Source organism: Sipha flava, unplaced genomic scaffold (assembly GCF_003268045.1).
Source record: "Sipha flava isolate LNK unplaced genomic scaffold, YSA_version1 268_pilon_pilon, whole genome shotgun sequence".
Taxonomy (NCBI): Eukaryota; Metazoa; Arthropoda; class Insecta; order Hemiptera; family Aphididae; genus Sipha; species Sipha flava.
The window spans coordinates 865,652-889,016 of NW_020272932.1; the positions used below are offsets into that span (position 1 = coordinate 865,652).

Here is a 23,365-nt window from a genome sequence, read left to right on the forward strand (position 1 = left end):
AGTTATCATGAGTCTTGGTGGATCAGATATCATAATGGCTATTAAGATATAGTTTTGTACAACTGCTATATGTTATTTATCTTAATGACTCAAATGTACTTTCCTGTAATAAAATGAAATAAAATAAAAATAACTATGGTAGGTAGCATACTACACGCATACAGTGTTTTGGTAGATACCATTTTATGGGTAGGTAGCATATTAGACGAGCACCAAATTTTTTATAAGTAAACCTATTATGTTCAATATTTTTAATCAAACAATTAGCGCACATGGACATTAAACTTACTCAAAACGATTTATTGCTCGAATCCATTGATTTTTCAATTCTCTTTCTTACGGTCTATTAGGAAATCTAAAAAATTTACATTAGAAATATTCTTGTATGTGTTAGAACAATTAACAACACAACATATACGATTACTCATATTTACTACGGTTTTGAAGAATTTAGCATAACAAGTCGAATTAGGTAAATACTAAATTCGTACAATACCTACACATTACACTCTTTTGAGTGCTCCCAAAAATGTTATTTTATTGAAATTATGATATTATCATAAATATATTTATACATAAAAATATCATAAAAAGTACAGTCATAATTAAGGATGTGTAGTTCATGAGTGAGTTTTTTTGATTCCTACCATATGATAGTTACTACATGAAATAAAGCGTATACCCACGATTTATTTTAGCAATACATCACTGAATGTATATAGAACGTAAAAAACATATCAAGTTTTAATAATATTTATTACAATAAAGTAACGAAAAGGGAACCGTATTTTGTCATTTATAATATGGAAACATATTTGAATCAACAAAATTATTTCTTTAAATAATTATAATCAAATAAAAATTATTTGTAAATTTTTTTTTGATAAAAATATTTGAGTAAAATGAAACAATATATAAATTGTATTTAGATAAAAAAATAACTTTTACATTTAGAATTAGTAACACATATTTTAGTTTTATAATACATGGAGAATTATGTATGCTAAATGTATAAAAATATTAATTTCATGTAAGAAAAATAATTAATCGTAATTACTTAATGAAAATCATGCATAAAATCATAATTTTTTACAATTAATAAAAATTAAATTAAGACATTAATAATGCTAAACAGGACAAAAGTCCACACAAATATATATAAAATTATAGGTTAATTAAACACATTTCATCAGATTATAACTATTAAATTAGGACTGTCTTTAAGTATTTAATATTTCTTCAACTTGTTATAGCCAATTTCGTTGCCTGAAAAAAAAGTTTAAGTTAAAATGAATTGTAAGCTTATGAAATATGTTTAAATATCATAAGCAAATTATGAATAGATAAAAGAAACAAGTGACAGTTTTAAAATTAACAAAATAAACATATAACATAAAGAAAAAAACATACACATATCAGATTTTTAAAAATACAGTAATTAATCATAAAAGCTGAGCACATTCACCAATAGTTATTTCAGGTTTTTCTGTAAACTGTTAATAAACCAATACAAATTATTTAAAAATAAAGAATTTTAAAAATAAGAAAACACTATTAACTACTAAATAAAATTGTATTATTGTATATTGTATAAATTAGTGTTAACTAATAATTATAATTTAAATGAGTATTTTTTTTTTTTATTTAAAAAGTTATAACTAATAAAAGACAGAGTAAATAAGAATATATTTTCAAAATTTTTTCACAAAATACAGTGAATACTTATTTATAAGTATAACAGATTGTATTAGCAAATTATAGAAAATAAATAAAATTATATTTTAATATGAAAACCTTATGGATCTAAAATACTGTAAGTAATAATTGATTTAGAAACTATTTTAATTTTACTACAGTAGCAATTAAAAGGGTCATTTTTCCGAGTGTTTAAGTATAATAATAATTAATCTAGAACAATATCTATACTAATAAATGTATTTATTCTTTTTTTGATTTTCTCTTTGGAGAATTGCATGTAATTATAATTAAACAAATCATAACTCAATTATATAGTGAAAATAAATGAGAATTAAAATAGACTTAAAATACAAACTTAGAAATTGCAATACAACTGTATAAATAATGTACAAATTTAAGTCATTATATGATCTATAATAATTTGTTTTATTTTTCTTTTTTTAACTAAAAATTTATTAAAGAGAATTAAGTATTTTTTTTTTTTTTGCAAAGCCTTAACTAAGAAATATATATTTATAAAATCTCACTAAAAAAAATGAATATTATAATTTATTTAGATACCTCATGGTCAATGTAGGTTTTTGATTTTTTAAAATAGATGTCTTATTTGAGTCTTGTGTAGTTATCCTTGTATTTACTGTAAAATCAAAAAATATACATTATAGATATAAAGGTGAAATTAATAATATTATTTGGGTATATAAGTATTAACAACTGTTGAATAATTTACATTAATTATCAGTTTTAAAAATTATTGGAAGATGTAAAGTTCAATAAAAATAAAGAGCATATTTTATTTAGTAATCAACTGTGATAACTTTAAATTTTATTTAGTAGTCAATTATGATAATTTTTTAAGTCACAGTATATACAATATAGTCTAATATTTGTGTAGTTTATTTACAACAAATTTTATATTCAATTTAAACAAATTAATATAAAAAAACTCATGGTTTATTAATTTACATAATTGATTAAATAATTCTGATAGAATAAAATTTTACTATACATAATTTATAAACGATAAAATATATTCCATATAAATACCATAGAAAATGTAGTATTTATTAATATAAGTTGTTCAGTTTTTTGACATATTCTATGAATAAAAATAAAAATTATATCATTTATTTACTTGTCAGTTAGTTTTAGCTTTTTGCTGAGGAAAATATAAACTATAAGAAATGATTTAGAGTGAAGTATTACTTAATAATTTACTTACAACTATAATTTAGGTGTTTTAATTTGATATCTTTAGTATAGTACTATTTTGATTAAAATTTAATAAAAACCAAATTTTATTTATTTTTAATCAATTTGCTAAGACATAATTGTATTGAAAATTCTTAGAATCATTTTAATTTTATAACTTAAGGATTAATTTAATTAAATTAATAAGGTTTAACTACATTTGTCTATTTATTTAAATATGACCCGGATATTGTTATTGGTGAGTAAATGCCTTAGAAAAATACATAAATCAATTGCTTAATCTTATAATAAGTAATGCATAACAAAAAAAAATTTTTTTATGACCATTATTTTTTGGAATAATTCCTATAAAAAATGGTATGGTCCCAACAACCATTTTCTTGATTAATACATATATAAACATTTTTTTCTCCATAATTCATCAGTTATAATTTTAAAATAGTATAATAAAAATGTTATAATGAAATTTAGTTCAACTAATTTATTAATAAATATATAAAATTTTCAAACTTATTACTGCTTTTGTTTGCACAAAATACTATATTGGAAATACAAATAAGTGAAGAATCAATATATGCTGACCCTAAAATATAGAAATAAGTCCGCATTTTATTTATTATATAATATTGGATAAAATAATGAAAATGTGTATTGAAAATAGATGATATGACTATATAATAGTTAACACACAATTTAATAAATATAGCGAAAAAATTATTTTTATAAGCCAAAAATCAAAATTTCTATATTCAAAATATCTGTTCCAATAAAGTTAATGAATAAACACATATATTAATAAAAATAAGGTTAATTTAAAATACATATATTGTTAATCAAAACAGTATTATTTATTTTTTTATTTTTATTCAAGCTTTTTTTGTTTTTTTGTTAAAATAACTAATAAAAGATGCATAATACTAAAGAGTAGTTAAATTGAATAAAAAACAGACATAAAACAAAAATATTAAATTTAATTTGCAATATTTACACAGACTCAAGTATAATACAATTAGTATAACTTACCAGATTTAGGAGTTAATATATTGGTATTAATTCTTGATTTAGTTACAGCTTTGGCAAGAGATGGATCAGCCAATGTCTTAGTTGCAGCCATAATAAGAGGTAAATTTTCTTGGTTTATTTTTCTATTAACAAGTCCATTTTTATTATTATTGATTATCAATTTTTTTCTTTGAATGGCAGGCTTGGTAATAGATTTGGTTAGACAACGCATATCAATAGGAGGTTTATTCCGATGAGGTGTGGTTGTAGCTGACCGGTTAGCAGATACTTTATCTAAATTTTGTTTTAATACAAAAGTGTTATTTAAACTTTGTGCTTGTGTCGAGATAACTACAGTTTCATCAGATATAGACTCTGGTGATTTATCCATAATATTAATTTCTGGTGATGTATCAATTTTATTAATTTCTGGTAATGTATCCATTTTATTAATTTCTTGTTTTATTGTAATTTGCTGTAATTTGTCTTCAACCACCTGTAATGGACTCTAAACAAGAAATAAAATACATTTATAAAATACATATTTTAATTAAATATTCTTATTAATTTATAAATATTATATATGCTTACCATGCATTCTTCCAAATTTAATGGTTTTGAAAATTCAGGTTTAACACAGGTTCTTAAATTTTCAATATTAAGCTGATTTAAGTTTAAAAAGACATCTCTTTTAATTTTACATTGATTTGCAGGTGAAAAATCCCAACTAACCGCTTTCAAACCACCCAAAAATGATTTTGTTATACTCTGTATAAAAAATTAAAAATTTTATTTTATACAAAACTTTATGTTACTAGATATTTACTAATTGAAATAAACTAATAAATAAAAATGCATTATATCTTACAATATAATCTTTTTTCATATCTTCCGAAACTTTATTAGATGCTTCTAATAAATTATAATACTGAGTAGCTTTTTCAGCAAGCATGGTGATTAGTTCCTGACTTATATTAAGATTACTGTCTAGTATCATACCAATTTCATTTCTATGATCACTAAGATTTACTTCTTCTTCTATGATTATCTGAAAAATTATTCAAATAATTTTATTACTAATATTATATTTTAACAAATATTTTTCAATACATACTTGAGAACTACAGCGAACAATATCAATGTCCAAAAATTGTTTAACATTATTTGTTTCCAGTTGTTTTATAAATAAATTTAATTCATTGTTAGCTGCGATTGCTTCGTCCCACAAAATATTCAATTGAGCATTTAAACTAGTCATACGCCCTTCAAATTGTTGAATAGCTATGTTAATTCGATTCAACTCACTTATCTGTAAAATATATATAAGTTTTCAATAATATTATTAAATTAAAATATTAAGTAATAATAATTACAGACCACTTCATGAGAATGTTGTGCATTAAATAATGAAGCACGTTCAAGTAAATTTCTTTTTAAAAATATTCTTAATTCAGTTTTTTTCTGAGCAGATTCCAAATGAAGAATTTCAATATGTTTTTTTAATTTTCTGGTGAATAAAGACTCTAATGTTGATCTTAGATCTTCTATATTATTTGGAGGTACTGGTGCTTTAGACAGCAATGTTTCTTCATATCTTATTTTAAGATTTTTAATTTCTTCTTCTAGACCAGATATGATTTTTGTATAATGCGATTGAGGATGATTGACTGACATAACGTTTTCCTTCAACTTAAATAGTAAAATATGTAATGTAAAACCAAGAAACTAAATAAGCAAATAGAATAACTTACATTAGATTTAATTTTCATAGCTCGAGAAGCATATTTTAAGGTATTATGAGTATCCTCATAGGATGATAAAGCAGGAGATACACATGATATCATCAGAGTCTTACAATTTCCACCAAGAGAATCTTTTAATAATCTTGTTAACTTTGAGTCTCTGTAAGGTATATGTCTCAAACCATCTGATAAGTTATTGATACAGTTTCCTAAAAAAATATATAAATATTAAATATGTTTTTAGACTGTTAAATATATATTTGTAAACAAATACAATGTCTACAAGACTATGTATGTAAAATATTATAGATCTATCAAAATTATGCTATTGGCTAATATTAGTTTTTATTTAAATTAAAACAAATGATTCATTTAGAAGTATTATTTTTAAATGTGATTTTATGATGGATAAAGTATGAATACCATCAAACTGCTGTAATATTTTGTTTAATGTTGTTTGAAATTTCATTATAGAAAGACTTAGCCCAGCATAGCTTCTACAAATTATTCAACTGTTTTACAAAAATTAGCGATCTAAGAGAACTGTTTTTCATAAGTTTAGAGGAACTTATGGTTCACATTATCATCCTACAGAATAATTCTTATTATGAATAGAATAAACTTTTTTTTTTTTGTTTCACTAGGACTTTTTATAGCTGTCAAAGTTAACACATGAAATTCATGATAATTGTAATTAAAATGCTTATTTCAACAATATTTAACTGTTTTATTATATTAAGTGTCATAATAAAGAATAATATTTAAGTAAGAATGGATTTGTGAATAAAAATAGATTGAATATTATTTTAGAAATTAGAATAAATTAAGTGAAAATTAATCATTATAAAATACATAAATCATAAATAAAATGTTAATATTTCAACAACTTGATATTCCAATCTTTATTTTAAAGTATTCAGATAATATAAAACTAATATTAACATCATAATCTAATATTGTTTCAAAAAAAGTTCAAAAAAATTATTTACCGTTGACAAAAATATATTGCTATATTAGGCTATCATAAATGTTATATCTTTAGAATTAATTTTAGTGCATATATATACAGAATACATAATATTATTTAGTACTTAAAAATATACCAAGAGCAAGAAGAGACTTGTTAATATTTGATCCTTCTTTAAATCTCATTCCTTTATTAGATGAAGCCCTTTCAGAGCCAGCCAGGTCAACCATGGAGAGCTTAGCCATTTTTACTTGGTCTGTATGTTTATATGTCATTTGTATATAGACTTGAAACAAAGCATGTGATCTAGATGATTCTGCATTTGCATCAGTAGGATGTTGTGTACGATTAGCATTGCCTCTACGTAGCATTTCAATGAGTTCATCAACATTATTTACCATTTTTATTGTAATACCAGCAACAGAAGTTGTATTACCACATTCACGTAAAAATAAAGGTTTTTTATCACTTATCAATAAGTCATACACCATTTCATTATATACCTAAAATAAAAATATTATAATATTATTTAAATAAATTATTAAATAAAAATAGAATAAATTACTTCAAGATAAGAGACATAAATTTCAAATTTTTTTGAATCTTTTTGTTCATTTACTTTTGTATACAAATCTTTCATAGTTAAATAGGTAATACCATAGTTATTTTCATTACCCAACATAGTAAATGTTTTTCCAGCTCCTGTTGCTCCATAAACGAAAACTAATGCAACAAAAATTAAAATATTGATATAATAATTTTTATATAAATGTATACATATTTATATAGATAGTGAATTATTGATAATACAAGAATTATATTTCAAGTTCTACTTTAATTTTAAGTTAATATTAATTGAGTATAAATAAAATCACTAATAAATAATTTATTTTAAGGTAAAAGTTATTACAGATTATGCTTAAATCATACATTCAATACTATTATTAGTATCTATAATATATATATATATATATATATATATGCCTTAGTATTTTAATTAAATACAAATGCAAAAATATAGATTCGTAACATATAAAGAAGGCTCCTTTTGATTTTTAAACAGTAATTAATTATTAATAACTTTAAAAATATAATATAATATTGTTAACATGAAAAAAAAAAAAAATGTTTAATAAAAACTTTAAGTAAGTACCTAATAGAATGACATAGGACCAAAACAATATGGTAGTAAACTCTCAATTATTTTCAGTCTTTCATGGCATTGAATTATTTTAATTAATTAAAAATGTATACACTTAGCATCAGTATCAGACAACTCAAAAAATAAATGATAAAAATAATAACAATGTAATGATGTTATGTTAAAAAAAACACAATAACATCAATTTTGTGTTAATTTTCGGTCTATTTTACTTTATCTGCATTATTTAATTCAGCAGAGAATCAATTGCATTTAAACAAATTTAAGATTCATTAATTACTTAAAGTATTTACAATTTAATTAGTAATTTAATTCTAATAACTTTTTTTTTTTAATAAGTTTCACTGTACTTATTTTATACATACCAGAACAGTTATAACCGCTTAAAAGTTTGTCAAGCAAATCTTTAGTACTTTCATTATATATATCTTCATTGGTGCTCTGTGGTCCAAAAACTCTATGAAAATCATATTTAATTGATTTATGTTGTCTTTTTGTAATGTCTCTAGGATTTTGCTTAACACCATGGAAAAAAAAAGGTGTTTCATCTTGTCTTGGATCAAATATTAATGCATTTTCATTTCTTATTCGTATGGTCTTACTAAAAATTACAGAATAAATGTATAAATGTATTAAATATTTAATGACACACTCTTATTATCAATCTATTTATATTTTCTAAGTTGAGTGATTTCAACAAATTTTTATTTATATATAATTAATCTTTCTTTTTTGTCTATCAACAATATTTTAACCAGAAAGAGCTATCTGGTTTATTTCTTCATTAAAGGTCTATTAGAAAATAATGCACTTGGGTGGCCATTTAATGAATTGTTTTTTTTTTGATTTCATTAATAACAGAGAAAAACTGACGAAAAATAATAATAAAATAACAAAATTTAGTGGATAATTAACAAAACCAGATTTTTTTCTGACGTAACTTAAACAATGTAACGAGACTAGAAATGTACACTCATTCATATTTTTAATTTGTTTGTAATATTGATAGATTAGCATTTTAGATTCATTTGGCAAGATGGCATTTTTATGTTTTCATAGCTTTTCATCATAAATAGTCTAAAAAACACTTTGGTTCAGCGAAAATTATAAAAAATTGAATACAAAGATCCTTAGAATTTTAGGGTTGCAAGACTTCAAAATTCAAAATAGAGGACAAAAAAAGCATAATGTCTGTCCCGAAAAAAAAAACAACTGATCTTGTAGCATGATGCTTGTAGGTCGTAATGTTATAGATAAAATGATTACCATTGCATATTGTGATAACTTAATCTAAATTTAAACGAAATTGTAAGGATGAGTAGTAATAACGAACTTACTAATAACTAACAATAACAACTAATAAATTCAACTAAACGGACAGTGGTATTTTCACCCTAGTTTGAACGTCTTTTAAATTTATACTAAAATAGTAAATTTAAATGCATAGCACCACAATCAGGGGGGTATTTAGGGAGGGGGGGTGATATGGGTGTTGGAACACCCCCCCATCGACCGTATTTTATGGTATTTCATCAAATTGCAAACTTAATTACAGTATAATTTAACTAAATGTAGGTATATGTAAACATAATCATTTTCATTAATATAATAATTTATATAAATACATGGTATTTATAAATGTAAGGAGTAGGGGGGCAGAACCCCCACTTACTATAAGTCTATTAAATTTTAAAACATCCCCGTTAAATAAATCCTGGATACGTCACTGACCACAATCAACAGTTTTATCCTCCACCTTTGGTCACCATCACCACGACAGCTACAACGCCGTCGTACCTCATAAGTTAATACAATATAGTTTTGAATGGAAAATAACGCTTTGCGATAATTCACGGTTTATAAAAATTAAAAATTAAAAAATAATGACAGGTAAATGATAAAATATGTCGTTTAAAAACAATAAAATGATATTATATTTTATTTATGGGTAATTTTATGAAAAACGGGACATTTTGGTGTCTCAAAGAGTTGTTGGGACGACGGAATATTAAATTTAAAAACAGGATGTTCCCGTATTATACGAGACGTTTGGCAACCCTATATAATTTCCATACATATTGTAAAAACGTTATGAAATCTTTTCTTTTAAATATATTTTGTATATTACTTAAACATAAACTATATACCTACAGGGAAGAGGCCGCGCGGACGAACTAGAAATAGATGGTTGGATAAATTGGAAGAAGACCTCGAGAAAATTGGAGTAAAAGAGTGGAGAACAATAGTTCATAAAAGGGAGAAATGGATGCAGATCATGATGATGGCAAAAACTCTTCAAGAGTAATAAATGCCAGCAGAAGAAAGAAGTTATACATAAGCAAATATTTTAAAATTATTGAACTTGGTCACACTGCAAATTATCAATCGAGTTTTTATCGAATATGGAATCTAATAACAGTTACTATACGAAATAAATTTAACATTTTTATTACAAAATACTTAAAAATTTAATATTATGTAATATAAATAACTTTCTATATTAATGATCTATTGATACCAGATAAAATGAATATTCTAAAAAAATCAGCTATTAATAAAAATATAAAATTATCAATAAGAAAGTTAAATTCATTAAAAAATGCTAATGAACCTTCTTCAATGACTGTATTTGACCGAAAAGCTAAGATCATTCAAAAACAACGAGCGGCAATAGCAGAAGATAGTTCAGTTTATGATTACATCAAAGATGAAATTGGATATCGTTTATCAGATCGTCTTTTTGATATAAAACGACAATTTAATCTAGTTGTGGATTTAGGTTGTGGATATGGTCATGTATCCAAACACATTTCGATAGACAATGTAAAAGAGTTAATAATGTGCGATGTAAGCCAAGAAATTCTGGATAAGTCCCAAAATCCTGAACCTGATGTTAAGGTTAGTAAAATAGTGGTAGATGAAGAGAAATTACCATTTGATAATGATAGTATTGATTTATTAATTAGTTGCTTAAATCTTCACTGGGTTAATAATTTACCATCAACTTTCCTCCAAATTAAAAATTGTTTAAAAAATGATGGAGTTTTTTTAGGAGCTATGTTTGCAGGCGATACTTTATATGAATTAAGATCATCATTACAATTAGCGGGTATTGAGCGTGATGGAGGTGTAACACCAAGAATATCACCTTTTGTTCGTCTCAGGGATGTAGGAGCATTAATGCAAAGTGCAGGATTTTCAATGCTAACATTAGATACAGATGAACTGATAATAAGATACCCATCTATGTTTGAACTAATGTGGGACTTAAAAGGCATGGGAGAAAATAATGCAGCTTTAAAACGACCGTTGCGACTTAACAAGGATACTATGTTTTCTGCAGCTACTTTATACAATAAGCTTTATGGTAATCAAGATAAAGACAATAATACTCAAGGTATTCCAGCTACATTTCAAATCTTATATATGATAGGATGGAAACCAGATCCATCACAGCCAAAACCATTACCTCGAGGTTCAGGACAAATATCAATTAAAGATATAGGAAAGCTTGATAAAATTGTTAAAAACATGGGAAAGATAGAATATTAAATATAGTAAGTCTTGAAGATTATGTTTTCAATTTATTTAAATTACAACTAATCTAAATCACTTTTATACATATTTATAGTTAAATTAATATTTGTTTTAAATAAAGAAAATTATTTGTAAAGTTAAAAAATTGTAGTTAACATTTATTGAATTTAACCACTTACTGCTTTTATATATAATGAATTACTAATCAATGTATAGTTCTTAAAACAGATGATTTTGTACATAATAAAGGTATTCAATATCACTATTATAAATATTTTCCTCGTAGGATCCTTAAATATATTATAATACATATTGTTGAATAAAAATTATTTATTTGTTTACTTTTTACAGTTGAAGATTTAAGAATAGAATCTTTAATCATTGTAGAATATCAAAATTTTCTAAATATACCAACTGGCCATAAATATTTAAATATCTACTTATTTACTTTTTTTATTTTAACCAAGTTTATATGCACCTTAGTAGTTAGTATTTTTTTTTTTTATATATTACACACAATATATATTTTTGCAGTACATAATTTATTTTTAATTAAGATACTTACAATTAGTTATAATTTTTGCATAAAAATAAACTAAAATAATTTAATATTTGAACAAGAATATAAAAATTAAATTAAATATGATAAATATTTGATGAAACTCTGAATTCCATAATAATGCAGCGTTTCTCAAATAGTGGGTCGTGACCCACTACCAGACTACAAAAATATATTACCGAGTCGCAGAATTTAATAAAATTCTCATATGAAATTTGTTATTTATCATTTCGTTTGATAATTTGAACTTTTTAGTAAAAATAAATTCATTAATATGAATAACTATTATTTACAACATAAATAATAATTATTTAGATTATCATCTAGACTTCATGAAAATCCTTATAATATGGCATTCGCCATATATATATATATATATACAGTATAATAGTAACAAATGAATGCTTCAATTTTATTATAAAATGGAATGCAGACATTCAAATGTGTTTTATTTTGTCTTTTTTTATACAATGATAAATGTATAATATTTCGGTGGGTCACGAAAAAGAAAAATATTAATTACCGGGCCAGCCTCAACATGAGTTTGGGAAACGCTGTAATAATGTATTTAATATTAAAATAATTATTGTTTGAGGTATTTTAGATACATTAAAACCTGGCGTTTAGCTAACATTGGAATTATATGCATAAAAATGAAAATAGTATATGACATATCAGGGATTAATTAATAACTGATTTCTTAGATTTAACTCTTTTGCATATTTAGGTGGTAGATAAATATATTAAGTATTTAGTTAATAACCAAATATATTTACAAAAACTTTAAAATAAATTTTAAAATATTTATTTGAATTAATTTAATATATAAAAAAAGTGCTTTGTATTTACTAGAGTTTATTAAGTACACATCAAAAACTTCTGTATCATCACAATGAAATCTAAACTATTATGTTTTTTAAAACTGTTAAATTATATTGAGTTCCTATATTATATAATCAATGTCCATATTAACAAATTCAATAATTTATAAGGTTATAAATAAATATATTATATAAATACTGTTAAATTATAATTTGAAATAATTTATAAGTATAATATGTTATTTTAATATAGGTAGGTAGGTATGTAATATAGGTATATTGAATAAATAGGAAATGTAAGCATTTTAAAATTATGGTTATTTTTAGATCAATAAAAATTAATTTTGTTGCACTATGATTAGGTAGCCTATTTTATGTATATCAATGTTTTTAAATTTACTTATTTACATTGTGTTAAATATACACAAGTTTGGACAATAATTATTAATTCAATTTGTTAAATGGTAATAATAATCTTACGGTTTAGGTACATCATCTTCATCAGACAAAGGTTTAATTCGTACAAACACCCGCATTTTTTCTTCCTGAGTTACTACTCGTCCTCGGCCAGGAGGAGCTATTCTTTTTAAATTTTCCAAACTTCTTCTGTTAAGAACCATTGTAAATCTGAGCTAGAATAAAATAAAAACATTTTAAGGTAAGTAAAATATCTTTCATTTGTATTAAATATCCAATATAAGAAAACAGGGATTCCAATTTTTTCAAATTCGTTTTTGTTTAAAATGTATTTGAATTAAGCAATACGTTTAGAATATAATTTACAAATTGGAACATCAAATACGTATGTGTTACTGACGGGAATTACCAACTATAAACTCGAAAATAGCAAAAAAAAATGAATATAGATGTTCAATCAGTCTCAAATTAAACCAGTCGCAATCATATGAATAATGTAAAAAAGTAACTTACGATTAATACAGTGCTTTGTTTTTTTTTTATATTGCAGAAAGTTCTAAAAGTTTTAACAGTTTATATCCTGTTCATTTCCAAACATCAGTTAAAATAGATTACTAATAAAATTTGAACAATTCACTGTAAGCGAACAAGATTGACACGTCAAACTTAGATAGTATTCAACATACGGTTGATTTCCGTCAAGGAGCAATAAGTTAAAAATTTTCTATAATCGTACTACAAATTTATTAAAAATAATAATTCACAGTAATATTAATAAGCTCTAACGATGCGCGGGATGAACCACTATACTGTTATAATAATATACGTTATGTTTAAGATTTGAAAACAACGATTACGATAATAACAGATGGTCCAACTGACTAGTAGACAGTGCTGCCAGCAAACATTATTCGCCGGATCGCTTACTGGTTAGGATAAGCCTGCATTCTGAATAGTGATGGGAAAAATCGAATGATTTTAACAATCCAAATAATGATACCAGACATATTTATCAAAAGCAAATTAAATTATTAAAAATTAATTATTTTTAATTAAAAATTGCGTGTTTTACTCATTGGGCATTATTTCATTTAAGTACGATCTTTAACCTTCATTCTGATGGCTAGTGATGGAATATTTCGTTCTTATTAGTGAATAATTCCTTTCGTTCCAGGTCTACAAAAGGAACGATTCCTAGTAACTCGTTCCATCGTTCCTTTCTATACTTTTTATTATTAGTACTTATCGTGTTCCGGCACCGAACTTAAATACTGTTAACTACTTCAGATAGCGCTGCTATCGCTGTCTCAACTATAGATATTATATTTGGAATGAAATAGTAACATTTTCTTTTAAAAATAATATACAATATGTAAATTAATTGGAAAGTCAGTAATTTTTACTCCTAATATAATGCAGATATTTAAGTTTCATTTTTTTTAACATAATTTGTGACTTATAGCGCATTTTTAATTCAAAACCGCCTACATTTTTTTTTTGATTTTTCAAAAACAGCCACTTTGTAAAATTACTTTAAGATACCAAAAGAAAAAAAATTTGAAATTGATTGAATTTTGAATGTATGAGAACATTTTATATTTTTCAAAAACACAGCAAATTGTAAAATTTTATGGTTTTTAAACTTTTAAATAGATAACTAATATGATATTAGGTAATGAAGTATACACAACTCATTAATATTTTTCGTAATATTTTTTTTTATTTTTATAAATGTTCAAAATGCTCCCCATTGACTGCTATACAAAACTCAATTTAATACAACCATAATCTTTGTAATGATGTTAATGTACCTCTGAGAATATCTCTTACATTTGAATTGTACCTTCAACATAAGCGGATATTTGATTGAATTTTAGGGAGGGCTTAAATGTTTCTTTGCAAAATAAACCATGGGGACTTAGCTCCCACGCCCCCACTCTAATATCAATATAACCTTCACTCTTCAGTATGCATTAAATTACTAAATTACAAAATTCCTAAACACGCATTACTAACTATATATAATGCACTTTAAAAATCATTAATTTATTATACAATAAATATTTTATTATTTTAGTACAATAAACCTATTTTTATTAGCAAATATATCAATAACGTTCTCAATACTGATATTGATATCTTTTTCAATGTATAATATTGAAGAGTTATTAAATTTTTCTTGCAGCATACTCGTACGTAACCATGTCTTTGCGCATTGCAGAAAAACTTTGTTCACATGTAGCCGAGCTGATTGATGTGCTATATAATGGCTACCTGTAGTAGTTTGTATAAGTTGGGAAACACATTTTTAGAAATATTTTGTTTAATTGTTTCATAATTAATTTCATTTTTTGATTGCAAGATGCTGTTTTTTGCTACGGTCATCTTTGACTGAATATTGACATTCGATAAATCCAATAATCCCTGAAAACAGTTAAAATGTACTAATGACTTTTATCATAAAACTAAAAACTGAAGATTTAATTGATAATGATCAATAAAACATTGACTCTTCAAATTTTAGTTGAAAAAAATTATCAACAGATATATCCATTTGTAAACTATCATTCAAAAATCTTTCATTTAACTTTGTAACTAGTGTGTCAATAATCACAATGTATGCATTTATTCTGTAGAAATCTTCAGTTGTCTGTATGTACTTTGTGTAGGTTCTGTATACTATTCTCTAGTGCTAACCTAGTAGTGATAATACAATTTTTAAGATCATTTGGTTCTTTGGGATTCTTAGTGATATGAAGCATTAAAACTAAGGTTTTGTTGACCAAATTTTGTCATTGGATAAGACTGGAACATAATTTAAAAGTAGTAATCACTATAGTCACTCTCTGTATAATATATATAATATTATAATATTATATATTATTAATAGAGTTCATCATTATAAAATATAATTCAATTCAAATTAATCAATCTAATTTTGTTTTAAATTTCAATTTATTTATTTTTTTTTTTTCATCTACCTAAATCAAAATGTTCCAGGAGCTGGGGATCCCCCTTTTATTTTTACCTTTTCATTTTAAATGGTATAAATATGATAGTTTTGTAATATACTTAAAATATTATAGAAATCTAATAAAATATTTAAATTAATGCTTTATATCTAACTATTTATAAATCAAGTTTAAAAATTCTAAATAAATTTATAATCTTTGTATTATTACTCTTATTTAATAATCAAACAATAAAATTTTAATTCAATATAATAGCTACTTCTGGATCACTTTGGTTACTTAATATACCACTACTTGCCAAATGATATATCACTGCATCGAAGACACTTTGCACAGGAGCATTTCTGAAAAAGATTATTATTGATCAATTATTGCTGTACATGGTTCAAGGAGGATATAAAATTATTTAATGGTATTTTTTACCTTGTATGGTATAACAAATATATATATTTACTTTCTTATTTTTAATGGAAGATAAAGTTTAATATTTACATAAATTATCTCAAGTTGTCATTATACTGAAGAGTTGACATTTTAGTCGTTGAAGAAGTAAAAATAATTGTAAAATCAGGTGTAGAGGGAATAGAACGCAAGTTCTGGTATATCATGTGTGATGTTTTGGCCTTGTTCCTCTTCTGCTGTCCAAAAGGTATACTTAGTCAGTGACCTATAGATGGGCCGCTATGAAACAATGTTGGACAACAAGATTGGTTGACGAGGAACCATGATGTTTGAAACATCACAGCAACATAATCATACTATCGGTGTCCACGAAAAGACAATTTACGAAAGAGACCACGTGATTATGAATGTTGCAATACTACCCATACCAAAAAAGTATCGATCCTTTTCTTTCGATACAAGTATTTTTGCATTCGATAGCATGGTTTCGATACTTTTATCTATAAGAAAATACTGGTATCGAATGATCAGTATTGATCAATTACTAACCGCCATTTTTGTTCAAAAATCAAAATACTCGAATGGTATCGTACAATAATTATTTTCTAGTAAAATGGTTTGCGCGCGTTGTAGTGGATTTGTTTACATAGTTCAGTCATCACACTATAGTCTGTACTCAATACGATTATATTGTTATTTACACGGACCAGAAACCACGGTCCATAATAGAATAGCGTCAATAGGTCCTCTTAATCAGAACGATTATTGATATCGGTGGTTTTTATATTTTTAATCTTATCATTATTTTAATTCGATTCGATACGACGAAGTAAAAGGATCATTACTTTTCTTTCGATTTTACTCATATCGGTATTTTCATTCGATTCGATACCAAGTAAAAGCATCGATACTTTTCAATTGATACCACGTCCTTACCTACTGTGTCTTGTTAGTAAGTCTTAGATAGCAATGGTAATTTAAAAAACTCTGTCCATAGTAGCCCCTCCCGAAAATATTTTCTGTGTACGCCACTGCCATGTGACATCACACTACCATTGATTAAACATATTTGTATGTTTATACAAATGTGTTTAATCAATAATAGAACCGTGTCTAATTTCGCCTGTACCATGGTGACATTCGTCAAGAATAATGATCATGTGTCATGCGTCATGCGTCGTACATCTAGACTTGGATTCTTCAGTCGCGACTTGGTGAACGGGAGCGAACAATTACGCGGTCCAGACACGATCGGGTACCGAGACCGCGAACGGCGCAGTCGCACTGTTAACGCGGGGCTCATCGCTGCGCTCTCGGTGCGTTTCCCGATCATCGCGTTTCCGTTGCAGTGCGCATGCTTTGTGCTCCGGCGCATAAGTGGGATAGTGTTCTGCCGTTCAAAATACGAGAGAAAAACATTCAATCGTTTACGTTTCGATTGTCTAGGCGCCGCGCGGTCAACGCTGTGGTGTTTGCGTCTTTATAATGCGTTCCGTTGTAACAATATTATTTTTAACAAACCCATAACGTCGTCGTTGAAACACGACAGAATAGGTTGGCGATTGCTAGTCGGTTGCCCTCAACTCGTAAGTATTCAATGCGGTCGACCCAAATACACTGTATCATGGGAATGCTAAGCTTGAGTACAAATCGTCATACTTCAAACATCGTAGAGCACCACATAGGAATGGTAACGATTGGACGAACTTCCAAAACTTTACTTTTTATTTCTATTGCGTTCTGCATACTACGTTCATTTGGAAATCATTTAACATTGATTAGTTGCTGTTCAAAGTAGTTTCACTAGTTTGCCATTTATTTTGCATACCTTTTATTTCACCACGTAGAAAATATTATTTTAATAATAGGTACTCTGCTTACTACCTCGTAATTAGGCCCTGCTCAAACGTTTACTCACACCTAGGCAAACTAATGTTTTGCCGCCGCCCCCCTTACATGTAAATACTACATCAGATATTTGTTTCGTATTAGCAACACTAAAATAGATTTTATTCTGAATTATTTTTGTTTATTTATATAAATAATTGATTAGATCAATACATTTGTAATGACAAGTAAACCACTACTAATAAGACAAAACAATTTATAGTCATATTTTTTACTACACATCATTTGATATGAGTAGCTACTAGGAATTGTAATATTTTTTTTAAAAATTATCTATAGTTTAAAAATGATTAATGCCGCTGCCCTAGGAATGATCCTATGTCGCCTACCCTTTGAACCGTATCTGCTTATAATACAATATTATTTATTTACCTATAACTTATCTTTTTATTTATTATTTTTTTTTATGTAGAAACTAATTAATTAAATTTTATTTAAGTGAGATACTTTAAATAAAATATTTTAATTATTTGATGTATTTTAAACTTACAATTGTTTGTATATACATGTAATACATTTTTTTGTATCATTTAGAATTTATAGTCATTTTAATCAATTAGTTGAAATTATATTTATATTTGCCATTGTTAATTTAGGATACTTTTTCATAAAATTTTACAGATATATAAAAACATGTAGCATTATACAATTGTAAATGCGCCATCAGAATGGCAGTCGTGGTATTGGATAAATATCATTTAGGCATTAGTGCCATTATTGTTGTGGCTATGCAACTTTTATTTTTCACCATTGCTGTTACATTGCAGTATGATAAAGTTGCTGATTTTGCTGGTGGTATAAGTTTCATTTTAGTGGCTGTGCTAACATATGGATTAGCTCAGGTAAAATTTACTAAAGTAATATAATATTTAAGTATTTAATTGTATAATTTGTTTTTACATAATTCATTAGTATATCTAATGACCATTTTATCATTCCATACACTTAAGAATTGAGATAAATATTCTACTAGTATTTTTTTAATTTTATAGTTTCTTACATTTATTCTATTGTAATATTATATTGTATTGCTTTAAATATTATTATTTTTAAAGCTTCTATTTATATTTTAACTTGTATTTGAGTAAATTTCTAAATACATAAAATTATGAAATCAAGTAAGAATTATATTAAGTTGGTAAATATTAACCTTTATATTTCTTATACTTTTTTTTTAAATATATTATCATTGACTTCTTAACATGATTTGAGGAATTTTGTTATATTTTTACTTCTGTCCAACAAAATAAAAACTATATCAGGCTAATTGTGTAGGCAACTAAACTTAATTTAAAGTATTGCATATCTAAAATCTACATTTAAGCAAATATTAATTTTTCATACTAAATAATTAAGTATTAAGTATGATAAATAATATTTTAAAGTAGATTTTATACTATATTTCATTAACTATTAAAGATAAATAAAATAATTAAATTATTTAAAATTTTAATTTATTGTTTTTATTGTGCAAAATGTTTAAAAAGATTTATTGTATATTTGTGGTTATATTAATTACTATTTGTTGTTATTTAGACTCATGATAACCGACAATTTATGGTTACATTATTTGTATGTATTTGGGGTGCCCGATTAAGTTCTTATTTGTTTTATCGGATAATGAAAATTGGAAGAGATGCTACATTTCCAGATCGGCGTAGCAATATGATTCGCTTTGCTGTATTTTGGACATTCCAAGTAAGATCCAATTTTATTTTTGACTGAGTTTTTCTAAATTTAATATTATTATTTTAATATATTTTAGGCATTATGGGTACTAATTGTTAGTTTGCCTATTATTGTAATCAATGCACCTCATAATTCCATCAAAGCTGGAGCACCTAAAACTATGACAACTTTAGATACTATTGGTTGTTGTGTGTTCATTTTTGGTTTCATTATTGAAACTTTTGCTGATTTACAAAAATATGCATTTAGAAGTGAAGAAACAAATAAAGGGAAATGGTGTGATGACGGTGAATACACATTTATTTTCTAATTTTGAATTTATGTATTTGAACTAATATATATTATAAATGGCTTAATTATTATTTAAGTTATTCTCTATAATCTTATTATTATGTAGTTTTAAAAATAAGAATGAAACAGTGTTAATTGCAATAATCAAAACTTACATATTCATCCATTAATGTTGTTTTAAGATGAAAAATAAAACTAATTTATAAAGTTATATTTTTCTACAGGTTTATGGAGCATGTCTAGACATCCAAATTATTTTGGAGAAATAGTACTTTGGTGGGGTGTTTTTATTGTCTCGTTGAATGTAATTAAAGGTCCTGAGTACATTGTTGTTCTATCGCCAATATTCACAACATTTATAATACTTTTTCTTTCTGGTATACCTCACTTAGAACGTGTTTCAGATCATAGATTCAGGAAGTATGTAAATTAAATATTTAAGTATATAGTTTTATTTTTTTATTTTTATTTATAATAATTTATTGTTTTATACTTTTTAGTAATGCTCACTATCAGCTGTATAAACGTTCTACTTCACCGTTAATACCTATCCCACCTTCACTTTATATTGAAGTGCCTGGTTTTATTAAAATGCTCTGTTGTTGTGAATTACCTTTATATAACTGGATGAGAGCACACCCTTCAGATCCACCAGAAGCAGCTCCTGCACCAAAATCATCCTAGCAAAAAAAGGGAGCGAATGTAACAATGGTTCAGATTACAGATCGCTCCCAAGAAGGTCCTGTATACTCAACAGCTACTACATATGTCTAAAACATAAGTATTTATTAATACTATTATGTAGATATATATTATGAAAAAATAATTTATTTAGGTAGAAATTAATAACATTAAATGGATTGACTAAAAGGTTGTACAATTTTTGAGACTTATTCTAATATTATAGTATATTTCTATTCTATTCATTACCTTAGTAATTTTTGGTTTATGATAAAAGAATAATGAAAATCACAATTAAACAACTATAAACCATTATTATTTTGTATTTCAATTAATATTTATAATGTTAGATAAATAACAATTACTAATTATAATTAAAATACTATGATACAGTTACTATTGTTTCATCAAAGTTATGAGATGATGATACTTAATCATGTTTATTAAGGTAATAGATTTATTTATTGTAATACAAGGGTTGAAAAAATTACCAATTATTTTATTATACATATTTTGATAGTAAAAATAATTTAAGATTACCTCAATAATATTTATCTTACTGGTCAAAAAAATATTCTCTCTTGAAAATGAGATTAAAACATTTTTAACAATCTTAACTATTCACTGAACTTGTTATAAATAATTATATTGGAAATTACATTTTCATTTTATTAATTACTTTAAACCTATCAGTTTTCAATTAAAATAAATAAGATATATAAATATCAATGTATTGAAATATGAATAACATTGGCATACATTATAAAATATATATATATATATATATATATTTAAGTAGCCGTGTAAATAAAGATTAAATTATAAGACATTGTCACTAAACAAATAAAATAGATGCTTGAATTAAAAAAAAAATAATAGTAGGTATCTACTGAAATAGTTGTAGACAATTATTATTTAGTTAGATATTAAAATAAAAAAGCAAACCTTTTAAATGCAAATTTTTCAACTACTGTGAAAAATGATACCTAATTATTAAATTAACTTGTTGCTTTTTTATTAAAGAAGTATGATTATCTACTATTAATTTTAACATTAATATCAATTTAAAAAAAATAAAGAAAGTAACTATACACTAATATCAAAATGAGAAATATTTCATACAAGTAACTATTGTGTGTTTCACTTTATAACTACCAAACATTTTTAATTAAAACTTGGTATCTTATCATAATTACTTAATTAAGTAAATTGCAATTCATCAATAACTATTTTTAAAAAAAAGTACACATTTCATTAATAGTTCCTACATAGTCATATAGTTACTTTTCAGTATTTGAATAGAGTAAATAAATAGCTTATAATAATAATCTTATATTGAATTTTATAAGATATAACTATAAACTTTTATTTTTAATTATTGAAGTAGACTATATAGCCTACAGTTTAAATCAATTTCTTATCAGAACCTTTAATAATAAAAAATAATTAATTATTCTTGTAGTTATAAATATACTTTAAATAAATAAATAATTATATCATATTATAATAATATGCCTTAGTTATTAAAATGCATTGCACATCTATAATTTTAAAAATCATATTTATTTTTTATTTTCAGCAAATTGAACTGGTATTAAATTAATTTTAATTTTACTATATCTATTTCTTGGTTAAAGTTTTTTTTTTATGTATACTTGAATTAGTTCACTGAATTTCCAATGTTATGTAATGTTGTTATATCTATATTTATAAGAAGTACACTTACACAGTACACTCTAACGTATATTACGGGACATTATTATTGAGATAATTAAATTATAGTACCTTTAATCTGTTCATAATATAATAGTATAAATTATTATAAAAATATATTTATAGCTCAAAATGAATTGTTTAGTAATGATAATTTAGTTAGTTTTAAATGAGTTATGTATAATTTGTGATATTAGAATTATTTCTTGATCTGTGATTTTATAATTACTTCCTGTACAATTATTTTCGATACTTTGGAGAGTTTTTGTTAGTATATAATTTATCATGTGTTATGAATAATATGTTACCTTAGTTACAATACAATTTTAGTCAAATTAATGATAATATTTTAATTAAAATAAGAATAAATCTGGAAAAAACCCAAAATGGATCTGATGATTAACCCGTTCACTGCTGATGACCTAATTGGCGTCATTTAGCATTGTTCCCGTATGCCGATGACGCCAATTGGCGTCATCAATATATGATTTTTCTTTTCTTTATAATTTTATCAGCGTTACGGATAAACAAATAAGTTTTCATTAGCGTTATCTTCAAGTATCGTTTAATGGTTTTGTGCTAGTCGCACCTT

General features: G+C 24.8%; 4 protein-coding genes across 8 annotated transcripts; 2 read left to right on the forward strand and 2 right to left on the reverse strand.

The window, feature by feature from the left end:
• Positions 1–1,127: 1,127 nt before the first annotated feature.
• Positions 1,128–14,066, reverse strand: LOC112685165 (kinesin-like protein KIF18A). 4 transcript variants are annotated; one of them, XR_003148763.1, is made up of 14 exons: positions 13,631–14,065; positions 13,181–13,327; positions 8,149–8,384; positions 7,187–7,344; positions 6,758–7,124; positions 5,664–5,863; positions 5,290–5,601; positions 5,027–5,221; positions 4,781–4,960; positions 4,504–4,680; positions 3,934–4,420; positions 2,260–2,335; positions 1,411–1,493; positions 1,128–1,266 (listed from the first exon to the last, which is right to left on the reverse strand). XR_003148763.1 is itself a non-coding variant. In XM_025556957.1 (13 exons), exons 2-13 carry the CDS (start codon positions 13,318–13,320, stop codon positions 1,248–1,250), a joined length of 2,547 nt encoding a protein of 848 aa, XP_025412742.1. In that variant the 5' UTR covers positions 13,321–13,332; positions 13,631–14,063; the 3' UTR covers positions 1,130–1,247. The 4 variants fall into 4 exon arrangements, 2 of the variants coding, with proteins under 2 accessions (XP_025412743.1, XP_025412742.1); XR_003148762.1 differs by having other exon boundaries at positions 1,129–1,266; positions 13,181–13,332; positions 13,631–14,064; XM_025556957.1 differs by lacking the exon at positions 1,411–1,493 and having other exon boundaries at positions 1,130–1,266; positions 13,181–13,332; positions 13,631–14,063.
• Positions 10,200–11,370, forward strand: LOC112685166 (arginine-hydroxylase NDUFAF5, mitochondrial). The gene has a single exon (XM_025556960.1). It carries the CDS (start codon positions 10,310–10,312, stop codon positions 11,333–11,335), a length of 1,026 nt encoding a protein of 341 aa, XP_025412745.1. The 5' UTR covers positions 10,200–10,309; the 3' UTR covers positions 11,336–11,370.
• A 1,055-nt stretch (positions 14,067–15,121) lies between the features above and the next one.
• Positions 15,122–16,974, reverse strand: LOC112685177. The gene is made up of 4 exons (XM_025556978.1): positions 16,877–16,974; positions 16,513–16,542; positions 16,349–16,433; positions 15,122–15,541 (listed from the first exon to the last, which is right to left on the reverse strand). The coding sequence occupies exons 1-4, from the start codon at positions 16,972–16,974 to the stop codon at positions 15,377–15,379; spliced, it is 378 nt and encodes a 125-aa protein (XP_025412763.1). The 3' UTR covers positions 15,122–15,376.
• A 530-nt stretch (positions 16,975–17,504) lies between these two features.
• Positions 17,505–21,347, forward strand: LOC112685170. 2 transcript variants are annotated; one of them, XM_025556966.1, is made up of 6 exons: positions 17,505–18,181; positions 19,021–19,241; positions 19,936–20,097; positions 20,165–20,375; positions 20,604–20,799; positions 20,880–21,347. In XM_025556966.1, the coding sequence occupies exons 2-6, from the start codon at positions 19,068–19,070 to the stop codon at positions 21,061–21,063; spliced, it is 927 nt and encodes a 308-aa protein (XP_025412751.1). In that variant the 5' UTR covers positions 17,505–18,181; positions 19,021–19,067; the 3' UTR covers positions 21,064–21,347. The 2 variants fall into 2 exon arrangements, with proteins under 2 accessions (XP_025412751.1, XP_025412753.1); XM_025556968.1 differs by having other exon boundaries at positions 17,992–18,077.
• The last annotated feature ends 2,018 nt before the right edge of the window (positions 21,348–23,365 follow it).